Genomic DNA, 18,969 nt, shown 5'->3' on the forward strand with positions numbered 1-18,969 from the left:
GCCATCCAGCCATCTCATCCTCTGTCGTCCCCTTCTCCTCTTGCCCCCAATCCAGAGAAATGCAAATCAAAACTAGGATGAGCTATCATCTCACACCTGTCTGAATGGCCATCATCAAAATGCCTACATGTAGTAAATGCTGGAGAGTGTGTGGAGAAAAAGAAACCTTCTTGCACTATTTATGGGGATGAAAATTGATACAACCACTATGGAGAACAGTATGGAGATTCCTTTTAAAAAAACTAGGAATAAAACTATCATATAACTCAGCAATCCCACTACTGGGCATATACCCTGAGGAAACCATAATTGAAAAAGACACATGTACCCCAATGTTCATTGCAGCACTGTTTATAATAGAACATGGAAGCAACCTAGATGTCCATTGACAGATGAATGGATAAGTAAGTTGTGGTACATATATATAATGGAATGTTGCTGCTGCTGCTGCTGCTGCTAAGTTGCTTCAGTCGTGCCCAACTCTGTGCGACCCCATAGACGGCAGCCCACTAGGCTCCCCCATCCCTGGGATTCTCCAGGCAAGAACACTGGAGTGGGTTGCCATTTTCTTCTCCAATGCATGAAAGTGAAAAGTGTAAGTGAAGTCTCTCAGTTGTGTCTGACTCCTAGTGACCCCATCGACTGCAGCTTACCAGGCTCCTCCATCCATGGGATTTTCCAGGCAAGAGTATTGGAGTGGGTTGCATGTTATTCAACTATAAAAAGGAATGCATTTGAGTCAATTCTAATGAGGGGGATGAATGTAGGGCCTATTACACAGAGTGAAGTAAATCAGAAAGAGAAAAAAAATTGTATATTAACACACACACACACACATATATATATGGAATCTAGAAAGATAGTACTGATGATCCTATTTGAAAGGCAACAAAGGGCATGCAAACATAAAGAGCAGACTTTTTGACACAGTGGGGGAAGGAGAGGGTGGGATGTTTTGGGAGAATAGCACTGAAACATATACATTACCGTATGTAAAATAGATAGCCTTTGGAAGTTTGCTGTATGATGCAGAGAACCCAAAGTTGGTGCTCTGTGACAACCTATAGGAGTGGGATGGGAAAGGAGGTTTGAGAGGGGTTCAAGAGGGAGGGGACTTATGGCCGATTCATGCTGATATATGGCAGAAACCAACACAATATTGTAATTATCCTCTCACTAAAAATAAAAATGAAAAAGAAAAGATTTAATGAGATCCTCCATCATAAAATTGTCCCGGCATTTTGACAGCATCCAATTTATAAGAAATTCCTGCTTCCTTAGACCTTACCCCTAAATCTCTCAATTAGATCCTGAATCTTTTATTAAGTCCTTTCTAGCATCTTATTATTGAGACACTCTGCCATTCCCTTTTCCTGCTCTCTTGTATTCTTCCTCTAGGTAACTTTAATAAATTCCACTTGTTCAAAACAAAAAACAACTAAGTTATAACTTGTTTGCTACATTGTGAAGTACAGAAAAACAGGGATGCTAGAGGAGGGCTTTTGACATTGAGGCCAGAGATCCAGCCAAGTAATTTATTTATTCAGTCATTAAGACATCATTTGCCCCTTTCTGCCTGGAACATAAACTCAGTGAGTTCTGTCTTCTCTAAGACAAAGCACTTAATAGACACTCAATAAATATTTATGAAATAAGTAAGTGAATGATTATAATGAGTCCTTATTGTGTCTTCAGTTCAGTTCAGTTGTTCAGTCGTGTCCGACTCTTTGCAACCCCAAGAATCGCAGCACTCCAGGCCTCCCTGTCCATCACCAACTCCCGGAGTTCACCCAGACTCACGTCCATCGAGTCAGTGATACCATCCAGCTATCTCATCCTCTGTCATCCCCTTCTCCTCCTGCCCCCAATCCCTCCCAGCATCAGAGTCTTTTCCAATGAGTCAACTCTTCGCATGAGGTGGCCAAAGTACTGGAGTTTCAGCTTTAGCATCATTCCTTCCAAAGAAATCCCAGAGCTGATCTCCTTCAGAATGGACTGGTTGGATCTCCTTGCAGTCCAAGGGACTCTCAAGAGTCTTCTCCAACACCACAGTTCAAAAGCATCAATTCTTCGGTGCTCAGCCTTCTTCACAGTCCAACTCTCACATCCATACATGACCACAGGAAAAACCATAGCCTTGACTACACGAACCTTTGTTGGCAAAGTGATGTCTCTGCTTTTGAATATGCTATCTAGGTTGGTCATAACTTTCCTTCCAAGGAGTAAGCGCCTTTTAATTTCATGGCTGCAGTCACCATCTGCAGTGATTTTGGAGCCCCCCAAAATAGTCTGACACTGTTTCCACTGTTTCCCCATCTATTTCCCATGAAGTGGTGGGACCGGATGCCATGATCTTCATTTTCTGAATGTTGAGCTTTAAACCAACTTTTCCACTCTCCTCTTTCACTTTCATCAAGAGGCTTTTTAGTTCCTCTTCACTTTCTGCCATAAGGGTGGTTCCATCTGCACATCTGAGGTTATTGTGTCTTAGGCACTGTGAGAGGCATCATAGGGTATCAAGTATCACTATTCTCTCCACTTAATGCTTGAAGGTGAGCTAGGGAATTAGAATCACACTCCAGGATAGCTATAAGCAAACTGTAATGGGTGTGCAGGAAAAGGAGAAGCTACTTCTACTTACAAATAACAGAATTTCTGAAGATGAATTAGAATGGAAAGGATTTTTTCAGGTGAAAACATGGAAGTGTATTCCATGTGGAGTTAATAGCATGAGCTAAGGCATGGTGGTTGCAAGAAGCATAAACTATATTTTATTGAGCTTCCATTCTGTTCAATACACTTTAGATTCTTCACTTAATTTAAGTTTCATAGCACCTTCCATTTCCCACCTCCAGGAGGGAATAATCATTATCCATACTCAATTAAGGAAACTGAGAAACACATAGTAAGTAAATAGGGAAACCTGAATTTGAATCCAGGCTTTCAGATCCCAAATACCAGATGGTATTTAGTGAGCATTAATCAGCTTATTTTGGACTGGCATATAAGATGTAGATATAGGGGAAGAGAGTGGGGTACAACTGAAAACTCTAAAGGGTTAAAATGTAGTGAAAGTTATCACTCTTTTTTCTATTTTGAATTTAAGTGTAAAAAGTAAGTATTTTTATATACTTTAAATACAGCTAATTTCTGCTGAAATATCAGTATTTCATGATGTAGAGAATGATTGAGAAGCATTGATTATTAGTAGTTTTTACAAAGATTCTTTATTCCCCTTTTGTATGTTTCTTTAACTGTAACTCTATAAATACATATTTCTGAACACCATGTTTTTTAATGATTTGACTGAGTTATTTCAAACAGAGCCCCTCTTTTTAAACACTATTCATCTGAAAAGTGTTCTAAAATTTTCTGATCTATAAGAATTCTTCTTTTGAGGAACATAATTCAACATAAAACTATATATCTCCAACAATTGAGAAATATGAACTAATGAAATAAATACATAGTAAGAGCCATGTATTTTTAAGGATAGAGGAGGATATGAAATTAAAAAAAAAATGTTCCAAATGAGTAGCATGTTTATAAACTGCATAGTGTGGTTTTGATGGATAGCTGAGGATTACATAAATAAGTTTTAATAGGGTCAAGAAACCACAGCAATGTCATTCTCCTCTTTCCATTTATGCTTAAAAATGCTTAAGGTTGTCTACTCTCAATACTACAATTAAAAATGATTAGCATTTTTTCATCTCTGTTGTAATGGTAAAAATGTTGATCCATACCTTGAATACTCTGAGTTAAAAAAAAAAACTAAATATTTTCGTTCCTCCTTTTGCTATTACCAGCAACTATATGCACGAGAAATAATCATAAAAGAAGTAGAATGGTGGAATAATAGAGACAAAAGAGAAGATCAGTACAATTTCTAGTTTAGTTTGTCACTGGGTGTGATGGTTAATTTCCTGTGTCAACTTGGCTAGGCTATGACCCTCACTAGTTTTGTCAAACACTAGTCTAGATGTTGCTGCAAAGGTATTTGTGGATGGAATTATTTGCATGTGCAATTATTTGACTTTGAAAAAAGCAACTTACTTTTTATAATGTGGGTGGGCCTCATCTAATCAGTTGAAGGTAGTAAGCGCAGACAGGTTTCCCAAAGAATTTTGTTTCAAGGCTGAAACACAGAAATTCTACCTGGGCTCCCAGCCTGCTGACCTGCCTTTCAGATTTGCCAGCTCTCACAATTATATGAGTCAAGTGCTTAAAATAAATCTTTCTATACATCCTTATGTTAGTTGGCCAGTTAAGGCCAACTCTTTGTGACCCCATGGACTGTAGACCTCCAGGCTCCCCTGTCCATGGAATTCTCCAGGCAAGAATACTGGAGCGGGTTGCCACTCCCTTCCCAGGGGATCTTCCTGACCCAGGGATTGAACCTGGGTCTCCTGTATTGCAGGCAGATTCTCTACCATCTGAGCTATACATCTGTATCTACATTTATATCCATATTTCTGTGTCTCTTGGAAACCCTGACTAATACAGTGGGCAAACTAGAGAACAGAGAAATTATATAATATTCCTAATATCATTTAGTAAATAATGACAGAGGTATAACAGAGAGATGGGGAAACTGGGTCATAAAATTGCCTAAAATACTGACTGTAAGTCTGGGAAAGAAATTCATAAGCTATCCACTTTCATCACTGTTTTTTCTAGTGGATTGCATGCAGTGAAATGTGGAGTTTCATGGAAAACCAATACATTAGAAAAAATCTGAAGTTTGAAGCAGATGAAATAGAGGAGGGATTGCTTATTTGCTTTACAAAAGATAAAGTGTACCTTTTATAAATTTATTTTTTAATTGGAGGAAAATTGCTTTACAGTGTTGTGTTAGTTTCTGCCATACAACAATGCAAATCAGCCATAATTTTACATATATCACCTCCCTCCCCTCCCCCACCCCACCCCTCTGCATCATCTCAGAGCCCAAGGCTGGACTTGCTGTGTTATATAGCAACTTCTCACCAGCTATCTATTTTACCATTCTTGAGAGAGGCAACTTTTCTCAACATTTAAGGTGGTTTCATGTTTTTTTTTTTTTTTTTTTAATGCCAGGTTCCTCTGTCCATGGGTTTCTCAAGAATACTGGAGTGGGTTGCCATTCCCTTCACCAGGAAATCTTCACAACCCAGAGATCAAATCTGGGTCTCCTGCATTGCAGACAGATTCTTTACCATCTGTGCCACCAGGGAAACTGTAATAAACATAGATCACACATTTTACATGACGCTTTGCTGGTAACAAAGCTCTTTCATATGTACTCTTTTCTGGAAGCTTCACTGCAAATCTCTGAGTTACTGTCATCAGTTTATGATGGAGACAAGCAAGGCTGACAGAAACTAGGGGACTTGCCTAAATGACTCAGAGCAGCTGATTCCCAGATCTGAGCTCACCTCCTTGTCCGGCAATGATGCCTATGGAGCATCAGCATTAACCTGAAGGGTGATGTTTGTTGGTCTCTTGACCAGGAATTCCATAGTGAGCTGAATTCTTACACTAATCAAAAGGATATGTGAGTTCTACTGCGCTAACAGGAACATTAAGATTTACTTTGGAAGAAAAAAAATCCCAATATATCTTCCTCATTCTTAAAGATATCCCTATCACATCCTTTCTCAACTGTGAATTGATTCTAAGGCAGAATAGAAAATCTGATTTTTTTTCTTTTTAATGCTATCTAGTTTACTGAAACTGTTTATTCTCATGTTTTATAGCTCTTTCTCCTACCTGGGTTTTCATTTTCCCAACTTAACAGAATGTACTTTAAGAAAAGGACTTTGCATCACTGGATCAAAGAACAGAGGCATCTGTATTACATCTACATTTACTGGGCTGCTAAGACCCCACACATTTTCAGTCTGTTGCTTATCATACCTACCCAGGCCACCCCTGGATTCATCACATTTGTAAGATTTGATTTCTCTCCTGTTTCACATCTGAGAGCAGGTGGACCAAGACAGTTCTTTGGAGGCTCGACAAGTGATTTCTCTTGAGAGAGGTGCCTCTCTCTAATCTGCCAAGGAATAAAAATTCAGACAATCACATAGATCATTTTGAATGGTGCCAAATAAATTCCACCAAACGCAGTAGTATTGCCAGTAGGCAATAATTACAACATGTCACTGGGAAATGTGGTGATTTTCTTCTAACATCAGGCTTTAGTCTTATCCTCAGTGTCACAAAAATGACAGAGAGAGGACATAAACAGTTTTCTCCATAGATATAGCACGCATTTCTCATATTCAGGGAAATGGGGGTGAAGTGCTTCTTTACCTTGAAATGACTGGAACAGGATGCCAGGGATTGAATAGGTACCACCTAGAACTTAACTGATCTCTTCTGACAGCACACTTGTCAACTACTCCAAAAATTAAGCAAAGTGGTGAAGAAAGACCACCATTTTGTTGTCAGCAAGGCTCTCGGCCCCGGCTGAGGAAAGAAATAACCTGTTGTAGCTTACGAAAGGAAAAGCTCTTCAGTAAGAATGGAAAGTCCTGAAAGCAAGTATGAGAGTCTGCTCGGGGGAGGTAATAGCATCCCAAAGTCTTCTAGGATTTTAGCTTCAACCAGAAGATTGTCTTTCAAACATAAGCAAGACCAGGAAGTCACATTAAAGGGCCGAACAAGATCGTGGGCGAAACAGCTGTGTGAACCAAGTTTAAAAAAAAAAAAACACATAATAAATAATAAGAAGCCAAGGAATGCTGTAGAAATGGCGAGAAAAGACAGAGACGCATAGGAGGGATAAGAAGGGAGGAGGGAGTCGGGGAGGGAGCGGAGAGAGGAGAAAGCTGAGCGCGGACGTCAGGAACAAAAGCTCCAGCGGAGTCTGGCGGAGGCACTAAGGGAGCATGGGGTGTTTTGAATAATTATTAAAATTAGCATGTGTCTGCGCCATCCTGTGGGTGTGGCGCACAGCGGAGTGTAAACTCTAGCGGGGCTGGGAGCAAACACTGGATTAGCGGCAGCAGCCTGCCAGCCTGCCCGAGGAGTGTGAGGACCAGCGCGCGGCACACCGACCGCACGATGGCCTCGTCTCAAGGGAAGAACGAGCTGAAATTCGCCGACTGGATGGCAACTCTGCCGGAGAGCATCCACAGCATACCCCTCACCAATTTAGCCATCCCAGGTAGGCGCTCAGAGGCTGCCGCCGGGGCGCTCGGCGTCCGCTCCACCTGCCCCGCCCTGCTTTATCTGCCACTAAGTGGTAACTTGCCAAGATGCCCACTGGAGGCAAACTCGTCTCCACGGGTGGGTCTCGGACCAGGCGAGCGCGTGCCCGGGCGCCTCCGGCCTCCCAGCGCTGTGGCGCGGGGAGTCAAGGTGACTGCTTTTCCATGGGTTTTTGAAGCAGGTTGTGTTGAGAGGGCTGGAGCAGGGGAAAGGCTTGGCTCTACGATGGCCCCTCGTACCCCAGCGCCCCGCCTCCACAGTGTTCCCCCCGGAGACGGGTCTGGGGACGATTTCTGGGGCTGTGGGATGATGGTGGTCTGCGAGCGCGAGCCGCTGTCCTAAGGGCTCGGCTCTAGCCCGTGGACCTCCGACTCCATCTCTGTCACGGGATCAAGAGAATTTGGTGGATTTCTCGGTTAGAAGCTACCCGAGTCATTAATATTCGTCCCTAGTCTCCTTTGAAGAGACAAAGCGCTTCCCGAAGAGTGATGAAAGTTCAGGGACCGCAGGCTTGATCGATGCCCTTGACCTGGAGCTGAAGGGGGGAGAGGAATGTAGGGAGCCGTTTCCTGATCTGCGTGGACCTAGAGGGCCTGGCCGGGTGGTCACCATCTGGACTCTGGTCCAAGGGCAGTGAGCAGCGTCCAGCGCGCGGGTCAGGAAAGCAAACCCGCGTGGACCGTGCATTTGTTGCTCGGGACAGAAACCAGGCAGGGGAACCTGCGTGAACTGCGGCGGAGGGGTGGGCTTCACCGGCAAATCTTAGGAAAAAGATGATTGCGCTGGTGTCCAGAGAGGCTAGAAAGAAGGAAGCCTCGGCAAAGCGAGGAAGAGACTGGAGGGGTCGGACGCTTCAACGTGAAGCGCGCGACTTGGACCAGAGGACTGGGCAGGTTTCTGGGGGACGGGGCCGCAGCAGACCCTAGTTCGGATGTGCAGGGGCAGGGTGGTTTCAGGACGGTATACCACGGTGACAGCTGGGTTCACAGCCATACTTCGTTGACTTTTCGCTTGGGCTGAGAGTGCAGAGTATCTCCCTGACCCGCCTGACCCTTCCAGGATTCGGCTAGAGGGCAAAAGACCGACAGGTAGTTCATCCCTCACCTTGAGCTATGCCTGGTTATCAAGTTCAACCTTCTGGTCTACCTTCTCTAGCTCTTACCCATCCGGCGCCCTCTCTCAGCCACTGGGGGAAATCATGCTTAAAAATTTTTTTTTTTCTTTTTTTTTTTTTTTAAGGGGAAGATGGGTTTTCTTGAAAATCTCTAACCAGTAGCACTGGAATTGATCAGTAACTGAAATCAATGGTCTTTAGTCAAATGGATGTTTGGCGGTTATGACAGACACAGGCTCTGAGTGCCAGCCCTGGAAGGGAAGGGTTTGTCCCCTCTTGCCCTTCTTCAGGAGGGAATTTCCCAAGAGCCCAGGTGTCTCTAAGGAAGAGAACAAGCCAGCTTCTCCGTTCTGCATTTACCCTCCTCCCGGGTGAGCCTAGGGATTGCTCTTTTGAAGGAGACAGTAGAAACTACAGAACTTTGTTGGCAAAATTCCACTCTCACTTCCACAGGCATTGCTATCCACTTTTCTTCCTTTTTATTTGGTCTTTAGACGGGTACTTTCACATGGTTTTACCTGAGCATTTATGGAGGCCTAAAAGGTAAGAAGGGCAAGGAGTCTGATGCCAGCTTCCTGACAGGTGACTCTCCAGAGACACAGGGAGGTTAAAAGCTCAAGCTCACATTGCAAGTTCTGAGGGATGGCATGATATCATGTCTGAATCTAACATACATTTTTATAATACTTCACTTTTCAAAGCCCTAACATATAACCCAGATAACAGAATCCTTTCCCAAACCTTGTGAAGCAAGTGATGCTGATAAGTATTAACTCCATTTCACAGATACGAAAGTTGCATTTCAGTGAAGGGAAATGACCTGCTATCAGTTCAGTGATATGATCTTTAAATATGGTCCTTAGAAAAAGTATCTAGGAATTTTGGAGAGAAATGCTTTGCGGTTTGGATCTGGGTGATTCCGCAGCAACAAGTACTAATCAGGCTGAAAGGACAAGGAATTAAGGCATTGGCAGGAGTGAGAGGAATTTTCTTTTCTTCCCACAGGACAAGGTGGAAACCTGTGTTCAGAGGCTTCGATATTCTGATAGTTCTACAGTAGAGACACAATGATAATAGCACTCGACACAGTGGGAATTTCCACTGCTTGCCTAATTCCTCTTAGTTTTATACTCAAAGTGGATCCCCTGCAAAGCTTTCCATTCTCATCCGCAATAATTCTGAGATAAAAACCCTATTTTGCCCCTCTCCATCCCTCAATTCCCCTGTGATTTTGTAATGTAGGTTTGGCAGATCTACACATGTAAATCCAGGTTTAAAAATGGCTTTGGTACCTTACTGTATTACTCAAACTGTGAGAATTTTTGGAGGAAAAAAAAAAGATGTTCAAACTTCTATAGTCAGGGAACACTAATTGGAGACTATTAAACGCTAATGGAATAATTGCCTTAAAATCATGCTAATAGCTTCCTGGCTGCTACATGTTTACTTGGCCAGTTGCTACAGCTTGAATTAAGTAATTATCTCCACCATTTAAAACCACTTCTGATGTACCACACAAGGGTTTCTGTAGAAGGGAAGGGCTGCTCAGTCATCCTCTAAGCTTCAGGTTTTCTTAGGTGGAGCAACTGGAGAGTGAAGAGCTGTCTAATTATGAAGCCATCTTCTTGGGTCAGCTGACCTGCATTACCCAGAGCTAGTGCAAAGAACCGTCTGCAGGTGTGTGATATTCCCCCAGGTGTGCAGTTCTGGCATCTTTAAACTGTTTCTCAAGATGTCTGCATATTGAATACTTTCATAACCGAATTTCTGTGTCTGTTTTGCATTTAAATGGCATCATGATTTGGTATTGACTGGCCTAAAGAATTCAGTTAGTAATCGGTATTAGTAGTTTTACTTTGATTTTATTTTTCAGAGGAATGGTACTGTCAGAACGCCCTGACAGTTACTCAGATTTCAGTCTCATTTGTCTTTTCTTCCTATCTCTGATGACTCCAAGCTGAGTTTTCATTCGTACATGCTTGCTTAACAGTATTCTGGCATTTTGGACTATGAATGATGCATCCTCTTACCATAAACAGGTTAGAGAGGGTAAACAGGGATGGAAGCTGGGAGACAAAGTGTCAAGTTCAGGTGAAGGTGAGTCTGATGAATTTTTGGCATCTTCAAAGCCGAGTTTTAACTTTTATAATCACGGTGCTGCCAGAACCATTGTAAAAGATCCATCATGGGAGCAAGCAAGCTGTTGCTTAATCTGGGTAAGTTGTTGCTGATCTGGATCTATGACAAGGAGTCATTCTGTCTGAAATCTAAAAAATCAGGAAGGGTTTTTATTTTAATGGGAAGGGTCTGTTATGCATTTGCTTATATGTGATGAAAGTCTTCTTCACATAATACAGTAAGTTGACCATGTAATACTGAAAGACTGGCTAGTGTTATGGGACTAGAACCTCAGAAGGAGTGTATGTTTCCTTGGTGTCAGAGTTGTTTACTGAGTTGACCACCAGTTGGCCTGTGAGCAGGACCTGGGCAGTCAGTTTGCTTACCCTCTCCCCTGTCCTTGAAATGCACTTTTGGCCCATCATTTCCACAGTGGGAGCCATTTTCAAGGAAGCAGCCTTGAGAGAGCAATGTGTTATTGAGACCATCTGGCCAGTGTATGTGGCTGAACCTTGTTAAGGCCTCCGTATAAACTTTTAAATAGGCACAGAGATCCACTTATCTTGCAGCTGCTTCCAAACAAGCTTCCTATGTAAACTCCCTGATTATGAAACTTACCTACCAATCTGGAAGTCATCTGCCTTTCTTTGGTGTCTCCTTGCCAGTTTTCAAACCAAAACTTGAACAGCAATTGTTGACTATACTTTAGATAAGGAACACAGAAACACTTCAGAAATCAATGTTCTTGCAGATTTTGTACACTCTTTCAGGAAATGCTAACACCAATGAAAAAGGGCAGTGTTACTTAGGGAAACAAGATGTGTTTAAAATAGCTCTGACTTCTGTGATCCTGTGTTGGCTTTTATTAGTTTTTAATTTCTTTCCTCACAGTGATCTCTTCTTGTTGTTCCTGGAGCCAACTGTTTTCCTTTTCCTTGTCATTTACTATTTCTATTTTGATTAGGACGGGATAAGATTGTCAGGGTAAATCTGGAACTGGGTCTAATTGTACAAGTTTCTTTTAGGAAGCAAGGCATTTCCCCCCATCATTTTAGTCCTTATAGTGATATGGAAATTAACCTTATTCAAAGCAACAAAATTGTTTAAAATGACTAGCTTTCTTGTGCTGCCTGTTCAATTCCCAGTTTTGTTTTTGATTTTGCTAAAAAGAAAAAACTTAAATATCTGGAACATAAGTTTTACACTTTTGAAAATTTTTAATTGGAGCATAATTGCTTTACAATATTGTGTTAGTTTCTGCCACACCTCAACATGAATCAGGCATCAGATCAGATCAGTCACTCAGTCATGTCCGACTCTTTGTGACCCCATGAACCACAGCACGCCAGGCCTCCCTGTCCATCACCAACTCCCGGAGTTCACCCAGACTCATGTCCATCAAGTCAGTGATGCCATCCAGCCATCTCATCCTCTGTCGTCCCCTTCTCCTCCTGCCCCCAATCCCTCCCAGCAGCATCAGAGTCTTTTCCAATGAGTCAACTCTTCGCATGAGGTGGCCAAAGTACTGGAGTTTCAGCTTTAGCATCATTCCCCCCAAAGAAATCCCAGGGCCGATCTCCTTCAGAATGGACTGGTTGGATCTCCTTGCAGTCCAAGGGACTCTCAAGAGTCTTCTCCAACACCACAGTTCGAAAGCATCAATTCTTCGGCGCTCAGCCTTCTTCACAGTCCAACTCTCACATCCATACATGACTACAGGAAAAACCATAGCCTTGACTAGACGAACCTTTGTTGGCAAAGTAATGTCTCTGCTTTTGAATATGCTATCTAGGTTGGTCATAACTTTCCTTCCAAGGAGTAAGCGTCTTTTTTACATATGTCCTCCTCTTCTTGAACCTCCCTCCCATCTCACCTCTCCTAGATTGTCACAGAGTATCAGGTTTGAGCTCCCTGTATCATACAGCAAATTCCCATTGGCTATAAATTTTATACATGGTAATGTATATGTTTCAGTGTTGCTCTTTCAATTCATCCTTCCCTCTCCTTCTTCCATTGTGTCAACAGTCTGTTCTCTATGTTTACATCTCCACTGATGCCCTGGAAAAAGGTTCATCTGTACTATCTTTCTAGATTCCATATATATGTGTTAATATATGTTTGTTTTTCTGACTTGCTTCACTCTGTATAATAGGCTCTAGGTTCATCCACCTTATTAGAACTAACTCAAATGCACTGCTTAATTTATCCTATTGGGGCTCTTCTTGTTGAATTGAACTGAATCATCACCTATTACTAACTAATATAAAGTGATACTTGTGACATTTTTGAGTTTGCAAAGTGTTTTCTCATGAACACACATGCTTTTCATATGTTCTATCAATAATCTCCTTGCTACTCAAGGCCTGAGGAGATTATTGATCCAGGGGCCAGCAGCATCAGCGAACATGGGTAGAAATACAGCATCTCAGACCCCAGCCCTCAGACTGATTTAATCCCAAGCTGTATGTTAACAAGATCCCCAGGTGACTGCATACACATTTAAAGTTTGAGAAACACTGCTTACCGTATCTCTAAGGGAAACCTTTATGTAAGTGGCCGAACCAAATTTAAATATGCTTCTTTGATTGAGCTCTTTCTAATGGACCATGAAGTCTATCTGTGAATGTTCAAATTTACATTTAGGCTTAGAGCCAGAGCCCCATATCTGACTCAAGGCTAATGGCCCAGGTTGGGAACATTTCTGATAACTGACATTACAGTTCATCATGCACCTTGAACAATAAAAATGAGTTAATTGCTATTTAAGTGTTCAAATTGGGTCACTGTGATAAATGTAAAACCTTCCTCCCCATTTCCTTAAAGCCCTGATGCTCTTTGATACCAGCCATCAACAGCACTTAAATTCAGCCCATCTGGCAATGCTAGTGGTCACTAATGACAATTTAGGAGACACTCTGTATTGGTTCTTTGTCCATTTGGTATCATTTTTGTTGTGTCATAGGACCAGCTACTTTTGTTGTATTTATAGGCCACAGGTTTGTTCACCTTATCTATAAGCTTCCGTGGTGGCTCAGACAGTAAAGAATCTGCCTGCAAAGTGGGAGACCTGGGTTTGATCCCTGGGTTGGGAAGATCTCCTGGAGGAAGGCATAGCAACCCACTCCAGTATTCTTGCCTGGAGAATCCCTTGGACAGAGGAGCCTGGTGGGCTACAGTCCATGGGGTCGCAAAGAGTTGGACATGACTGAGAGACTAAGCACAGCACAACACAAATTTCAAGCCCCTCGAAGTAATAATGGCATCATAAATGCAAACTGTAGTAATAATCAGCACCAGACAGCCATCAAACACAAAGGTAAATGGTGAATTGTTTTTTAATAGGAAGAAAATGATCAGTCTTTGTATTTGTAAACCATACCTCATTTATTTAAATCATGATTTACGTGGATTTGAAACATGCATAACTGTGGTTGTAACTCACTTGATTTTAATTATTTAGCATAATCCAGGCTCTGAAAGAGTTAAATTTTAAAAAAGAAACTTCAGCTTGCTAAAATAGATACATTTATATGTTACAGCTCACACACTTTACTCATATGAAGATTTCTCATATCCTTATGTAGAGTTTATTTTCTCCTGTGTAATTCTAACCCTGCCTAATCAAAATAGAAAGAGGAAGTTACAAAGAGGAAGAGTAAAGCTGTTGAGTGACACATATTGGCTATAAAAATAGGCAATATTTTTGAAGGAAGACTAATAAATAAGGATATAGGTATCCTTACATAAAAGGTAATGTTCCCTAAATTCTAAAAGTTCCAAAGTAAAATCAGAGTCATGTTAATTGTCGGTTTTGATCCCTTCCAAGTACCTCCTTCATGGACTTCTGAATAGTTCTAGAAATCTCTGGACAAATTCTTAAATTGTTTTTTTAAACCAGTTTCGTGGGCTATCACACACTGCAATTTTCCTTCTTTCCTGTTTTGGGGAGGTTACGGGGAGTTGTCATTTTTGCTGCTCTGACATGTAGAGGAACTGTACTTCTGTAGTTTTACACTCAGAACTCCACTGCTGTTGGCAGTCCCACCAGAGCCTGTGCTGTGTCTGCAAAGGCCCAGCGTTGAGGATGTTAATGTGTAAAAAGGGCCTTGGATAGGATTGCACTGTGGTCAAAGGCTCCCAGAGCTGGGTCCCCTGCTGTGGAACATGTGGGTGCCAATCCTACGGCTGACTCTGGCTGCCATCTCCACTGAAACCATGAGTGCCAACACTGCCGGATCCTATCAGTCCTTTTGCTTTGTATGGATGCCAGCAAAAGAGTTCTTTGATTTATGTTGATTCTTTTGGTGCTGCCACCTTGCCCTAGGACTTAGAAATGAGTTTATGAGAGCCAGGCAGAGGACAATATGTAGGATACATTTTATTCTGTACTCTACATCACTCTCAGTGTTAATTCACTCTCTGCATGCACATATACATATGCATGTATGTGTGTGTGCACGCCCATAGGTGTATCAACTTTCTGTTAAGATAACTTCTTTTCTGAGAACCTTCTGAATAGATCCTGTAAGTGGGCCTCTGGGCCTACCTAATTAATCATTCCTCCAGGCAGATCCAGGGTAACAACACAGCTGGATCCATACTGTCCCCAGTGAGCAGCCTGGGACAGTGTAAATAGAGCCAAATCATCTGATGGACCTAAAGTAATTACTAACACCTCCATTGCTTTAAAGCACATAAATAAGTAATCGATGCACTCTGAACCTTCAAGAGAAGGTTAAGTCTCATACACACATAGGCATGTGTTTTAATTATCAATGGTTAAAGGGATCAGCTCCGTTAATATGGATATTTCACCTATTAATGTTACCACCAATGAGAGTTATCCATTACTATTGCCCATGGACACTCAAGGAACTTCTGGGTACAATCATGTAATTTATTATCCTCAAGAAGCTTATAGATTCTATTACCTGTCTCTCAAGGGTTAGGATCAGTCTCAGAAGATTGAGGACCGGGAAAATATGTAAATCATATACTCTAAAAGGCAAGAAAATGTGAAAGAGAAATTTACCCTGGTTCAGATGATATCCGGCAACCAGACACTTTCTACAGTATCATATGCTTTTATTATGCTCTGTTAAGAGAGGAAAATGGGTCAGGAAGACAGGCAGGAGGAGATAGTTAAACGTCCTTGAGAAACTGCCAGGATTAGTCACCTCCGGAGATCAGGTACTGAAACAGATGGCCCACTGCTTTGTTAGATGTGCTCTTGTTTTGTGTCTATTTTTCATTATGGATCCTGGGAGTGGACAACTCTTAGACCACTCCATCTTTAATGTCAGCTAATTTTATGTTTCACATAGAAGAATTCTTCTTTTGAATTAATTTTTATGAAGCAGTCATGTTTATCCTTGGTCAACATTGTAAATGATGGTTGTGTTCCTTGATTCACTTGGAGAATTTTTATTTCATGAAAGAAAGTGGACTCCAGTGAATGAATGACAGTCTTAGTTGCTTGGGAGGCTTTCCTGTAGGTCTCCTTCGGCTTCTTGGCTGGTGCAGAGGAAGATGTACTTGAAGGAGTCCTCATGGGCAAATGGGAACCTATCTCAATGCACATCTCTGACTATACTTCTCTGTTACCATGTGGAGGAGGAGGAGGAAGGAGGAACTAGGCTGCCTTAGTACAGAATTAATCCAAGCACCCTCCTGCTATGACCTGCCCTGGGCTTTTCTGAGAGAAAAAAAAACTGGTCGAGGGGTTGTAAAGATTCTGCTTTGAGAGTTGCTAGAAGGGTAGGCTACGTAACTGTCACCCCTCGTGTTCTCATTTCCCAGCATTAGAGTTTCATTCTTGAAAATGTCCTTTATTCTCTTGTCTTACTCTTTTCTGTTCTGCTTCCTTGGAAAAAAGTCCAACTTAGTCAAACTTTTTTTTTTTTTTTAATTTATTCCAATCCCAGAAAACTTCAATGGTTAAATATTACTGAAGTACACAGCCTGGATGGTTCCACTAACTAGAAATTTCTCACCATGAATCTTACACATCAATAGTAAATTCAGTTTTCTACTCTCTGAGATAATAACTTCATACTTCTTCTTACTTCTCAAATCAGTATCTCCTTCCCACCCCACTTTAAACTTATGACTTCACCTCTTATTTTACAGGAAAAGAAATAGATTCAAACAGACATGAACTTTCTCAGTTTCCCACCATTAACCCACCAACCTACTTGCATCTATTTCTGCATATCCTGCATTTTCTTTAGGTAAGAAGTCATGGATCTTTTTCTGCCTGAATCCAGCTTTTCTACTTGTGGTCTGGATCCCCTTCACTCAGATCTCCTAAGTTTTACCCCCAGTTTATTCCCTCCCCTCCGTAATTATTTTTCTCTACCACTTCTGGATCATTCCAGTCACCACACAATCATACTTTATTACCCTTCTTAATGAAATAAAAATCTCTCTTGACTCCACATCTGTGCCTCTATCCACTGCGCTATTTCTCTGGTATTTGTGAAAGCATTACCTCTGTCTTCAGGTTGTTCTTTCCTTTCCTTACCTACCCCATATTAATGTTATTTCACTACCACTGCACTAAAATTGTTTTTATCAAGGTTGCCAGTGATTTTTTTTTTTTTTGGATAAAGCTAAGGAAAGTTATGACCAACCTAGATAGCATATTCAAAAGCAGACACATTACTTTGCCAACAAAGGTTCGTCTAGTCAAGGCTATGGTTTTTCCTGTGATCATGTATGGATGTGAGAGTTGGACTGTGAAGAAGGCTGAGCGCCGAAGAATTGATGCTTTTGAAGTGTGGTGTTGGAGAAGACTCTTGAGAGTCCCTTGGACTGCAAGGAGAGCCAATCAGTCTATTCTATCCTGGGTGTTCTTTGGAAGGACTGATGCTAAAGCTGAAACTCCAGTACTTTGGCCACCTCATGTGAAGAGTTGACTCATTGGAAAAGACCCTGATGCTGGGAGGGATTGGGGGCAGGAGGAGAAGGAGTCAACAGAGGATGAGATGGCTGGATGGTATCACTGACTTGATGGACGTGAGTTTGAGTGAACTCCGGGAGTTGGTGATGGACAGGGAGGCCTGGTGTGCTGCGATTCATGGGGTCGCAAAGAGTCGGACACGACTGAGCAACTGAACTGAACTGAACTGAGTGAGTAATTAATTCTTTATCATTTTATTTGACTTTTCAACATCATTTGATATGACTGACTGCACTCTTCTTGAAACGTTTTCCTCTTTCGGCTTCTTAAGACACGTGTGTATGAGTGTGTGTGTGTGTGTGTGTGTGTGTGTGTGTGTGTGTGGTTAAAAAACACATGACATAAGATTTACCCTCTTAATGATTTTTTAAATGTTTAGTATTCTTAGTTCTAAGCACAAAGGTATATAGAAAATCTCTATAACATTTCATCTTGCATGACTGAAATGTTATACCCATTAAACAGCAACTCATCATTCCTCTTCTACTTTTTACTTTGATGAAATAGCTACCTACGTCATATAAGCAGAATAATGTAGTATTTATCCTTTTGTGACTGGATATTTCACTTAACACGGTGTACTCAAGGTGCATTCATGTCGTAATATATAGCAGAAATTCCTTTCCTTCTTCACAGCTGGGTAAGGTCCCATTGCACATATATACCGATTTTGTTTATTCATCTTTCAGCGCACTTTGAGGTTGTTTCTGTATCTTGACTATTGTGAATAATGGTGCAATGAACTTGGGGGTGCTAACATCTCTTTAATAGCCTCTTAAAATTCTTTTGGTTAAATACCCAGAAGTAGGATTGCTGGGTCACATAGTAGTTCTATTTTTAACTTTTTGAGGACACTGCATTATTGTTTTCTGTAGCAGCTACATCATTTTACATTCCTACCAATAGCGAAAAGTTTCCAATTTCTCCATATCTTCACCAATACTTATTTCTGTTTTTTTTTTTATAATTACCATCCTAATAAGTGTGGATTTATATCTCAGTGTGGTTTTGATTTTTATTTCCTTGATGATTTGTGACTTTGAACAGCTGTTGATGTACCTGTATTTGTTATCTTGCTACTTGGTGGTAAGACTTAATGATGTATTTTGAAAATTAATCCCTTACAGATATACGATTTGTAAATATTTTCTCCCATTTTATAGGTTGCTTTTTTACTCTATTGATTGCTGCTTCCTTTGCTCTGCAGAAGTTCTTTAGTTTCATATAGTCCCACTTGTCTATCTTCTATTTTATTTCTATGCTTTTTATATCATATTCAAGAACACAACATCAATGTCAGAAGCTTTTCCCTCATGTTTTCTTCTAGAAATTTTACAGTTTTAGGTCTTACATTTAGATCTTTAGTTCATTTTGAAATTATTAGTGTATGGTCCAGTTTCATTTTTCTGCATGCAGTTACTCATTTTTCCCAACACATTTGTTGAAGAGATGAACCATTCATCATTGTGTGTTCTTGACACTTTTCTCAAAGATCAGCTGACTGTGTTTGTGTGAGTCTACTTCTGTGTACATTTTGCTCTGTTGGTCTGTATGTTTGGCTTTGTGCTAGCATCATACT

General features: G+C 41.2%; 1 protein-coding gene across 1 annotated transcript in view; it reads left to right on the plus strand.

Moving 5' to 3' along the window:
• The first annotated feature begins 6,820 nt into the window (after nucleotides 1–6,820).
• The window catches only part of PLCXD3 (phosphatidylinositol specific phospholipase C X domain containing 3), a 199,985-nt gene continuing 187,836 nt past the window's right edge, over nucleotides 6,821–18,969 (plus strand). The window contains exon 1 of the mRNA XM_019983133.2: nucleotides 6,821–7,153. Within this exon, the coding sequence (XP_019838692.1) occupies nucleotides 7,051–7,153 (103 nt within the window). The 5' untranslated portion in view covers nucleotides 6,821–7,050. The remainder of the gene's footprint in view (nucleotides 7,154–18,969) is intronic.

The sequence above is a fragment of the Bos indicus genome, chromosome 20 (genome assembly GCF_029378745.1).
Source record: "Bos indicus isolate NIAB-ARS_2022 breed Sahiwal x Tharparkar chromosome 20, NIAB-ARS_B.indTharparkar_mat_pri_1.0, whole genome shotgun sequence".
In the NCBI taxonomy this organism is placed as follows: Eukaryota; Metazoa; Chordata; class Mammalia; order Artiodactyla; family Bovidae; genus Bos; species Bos indicus.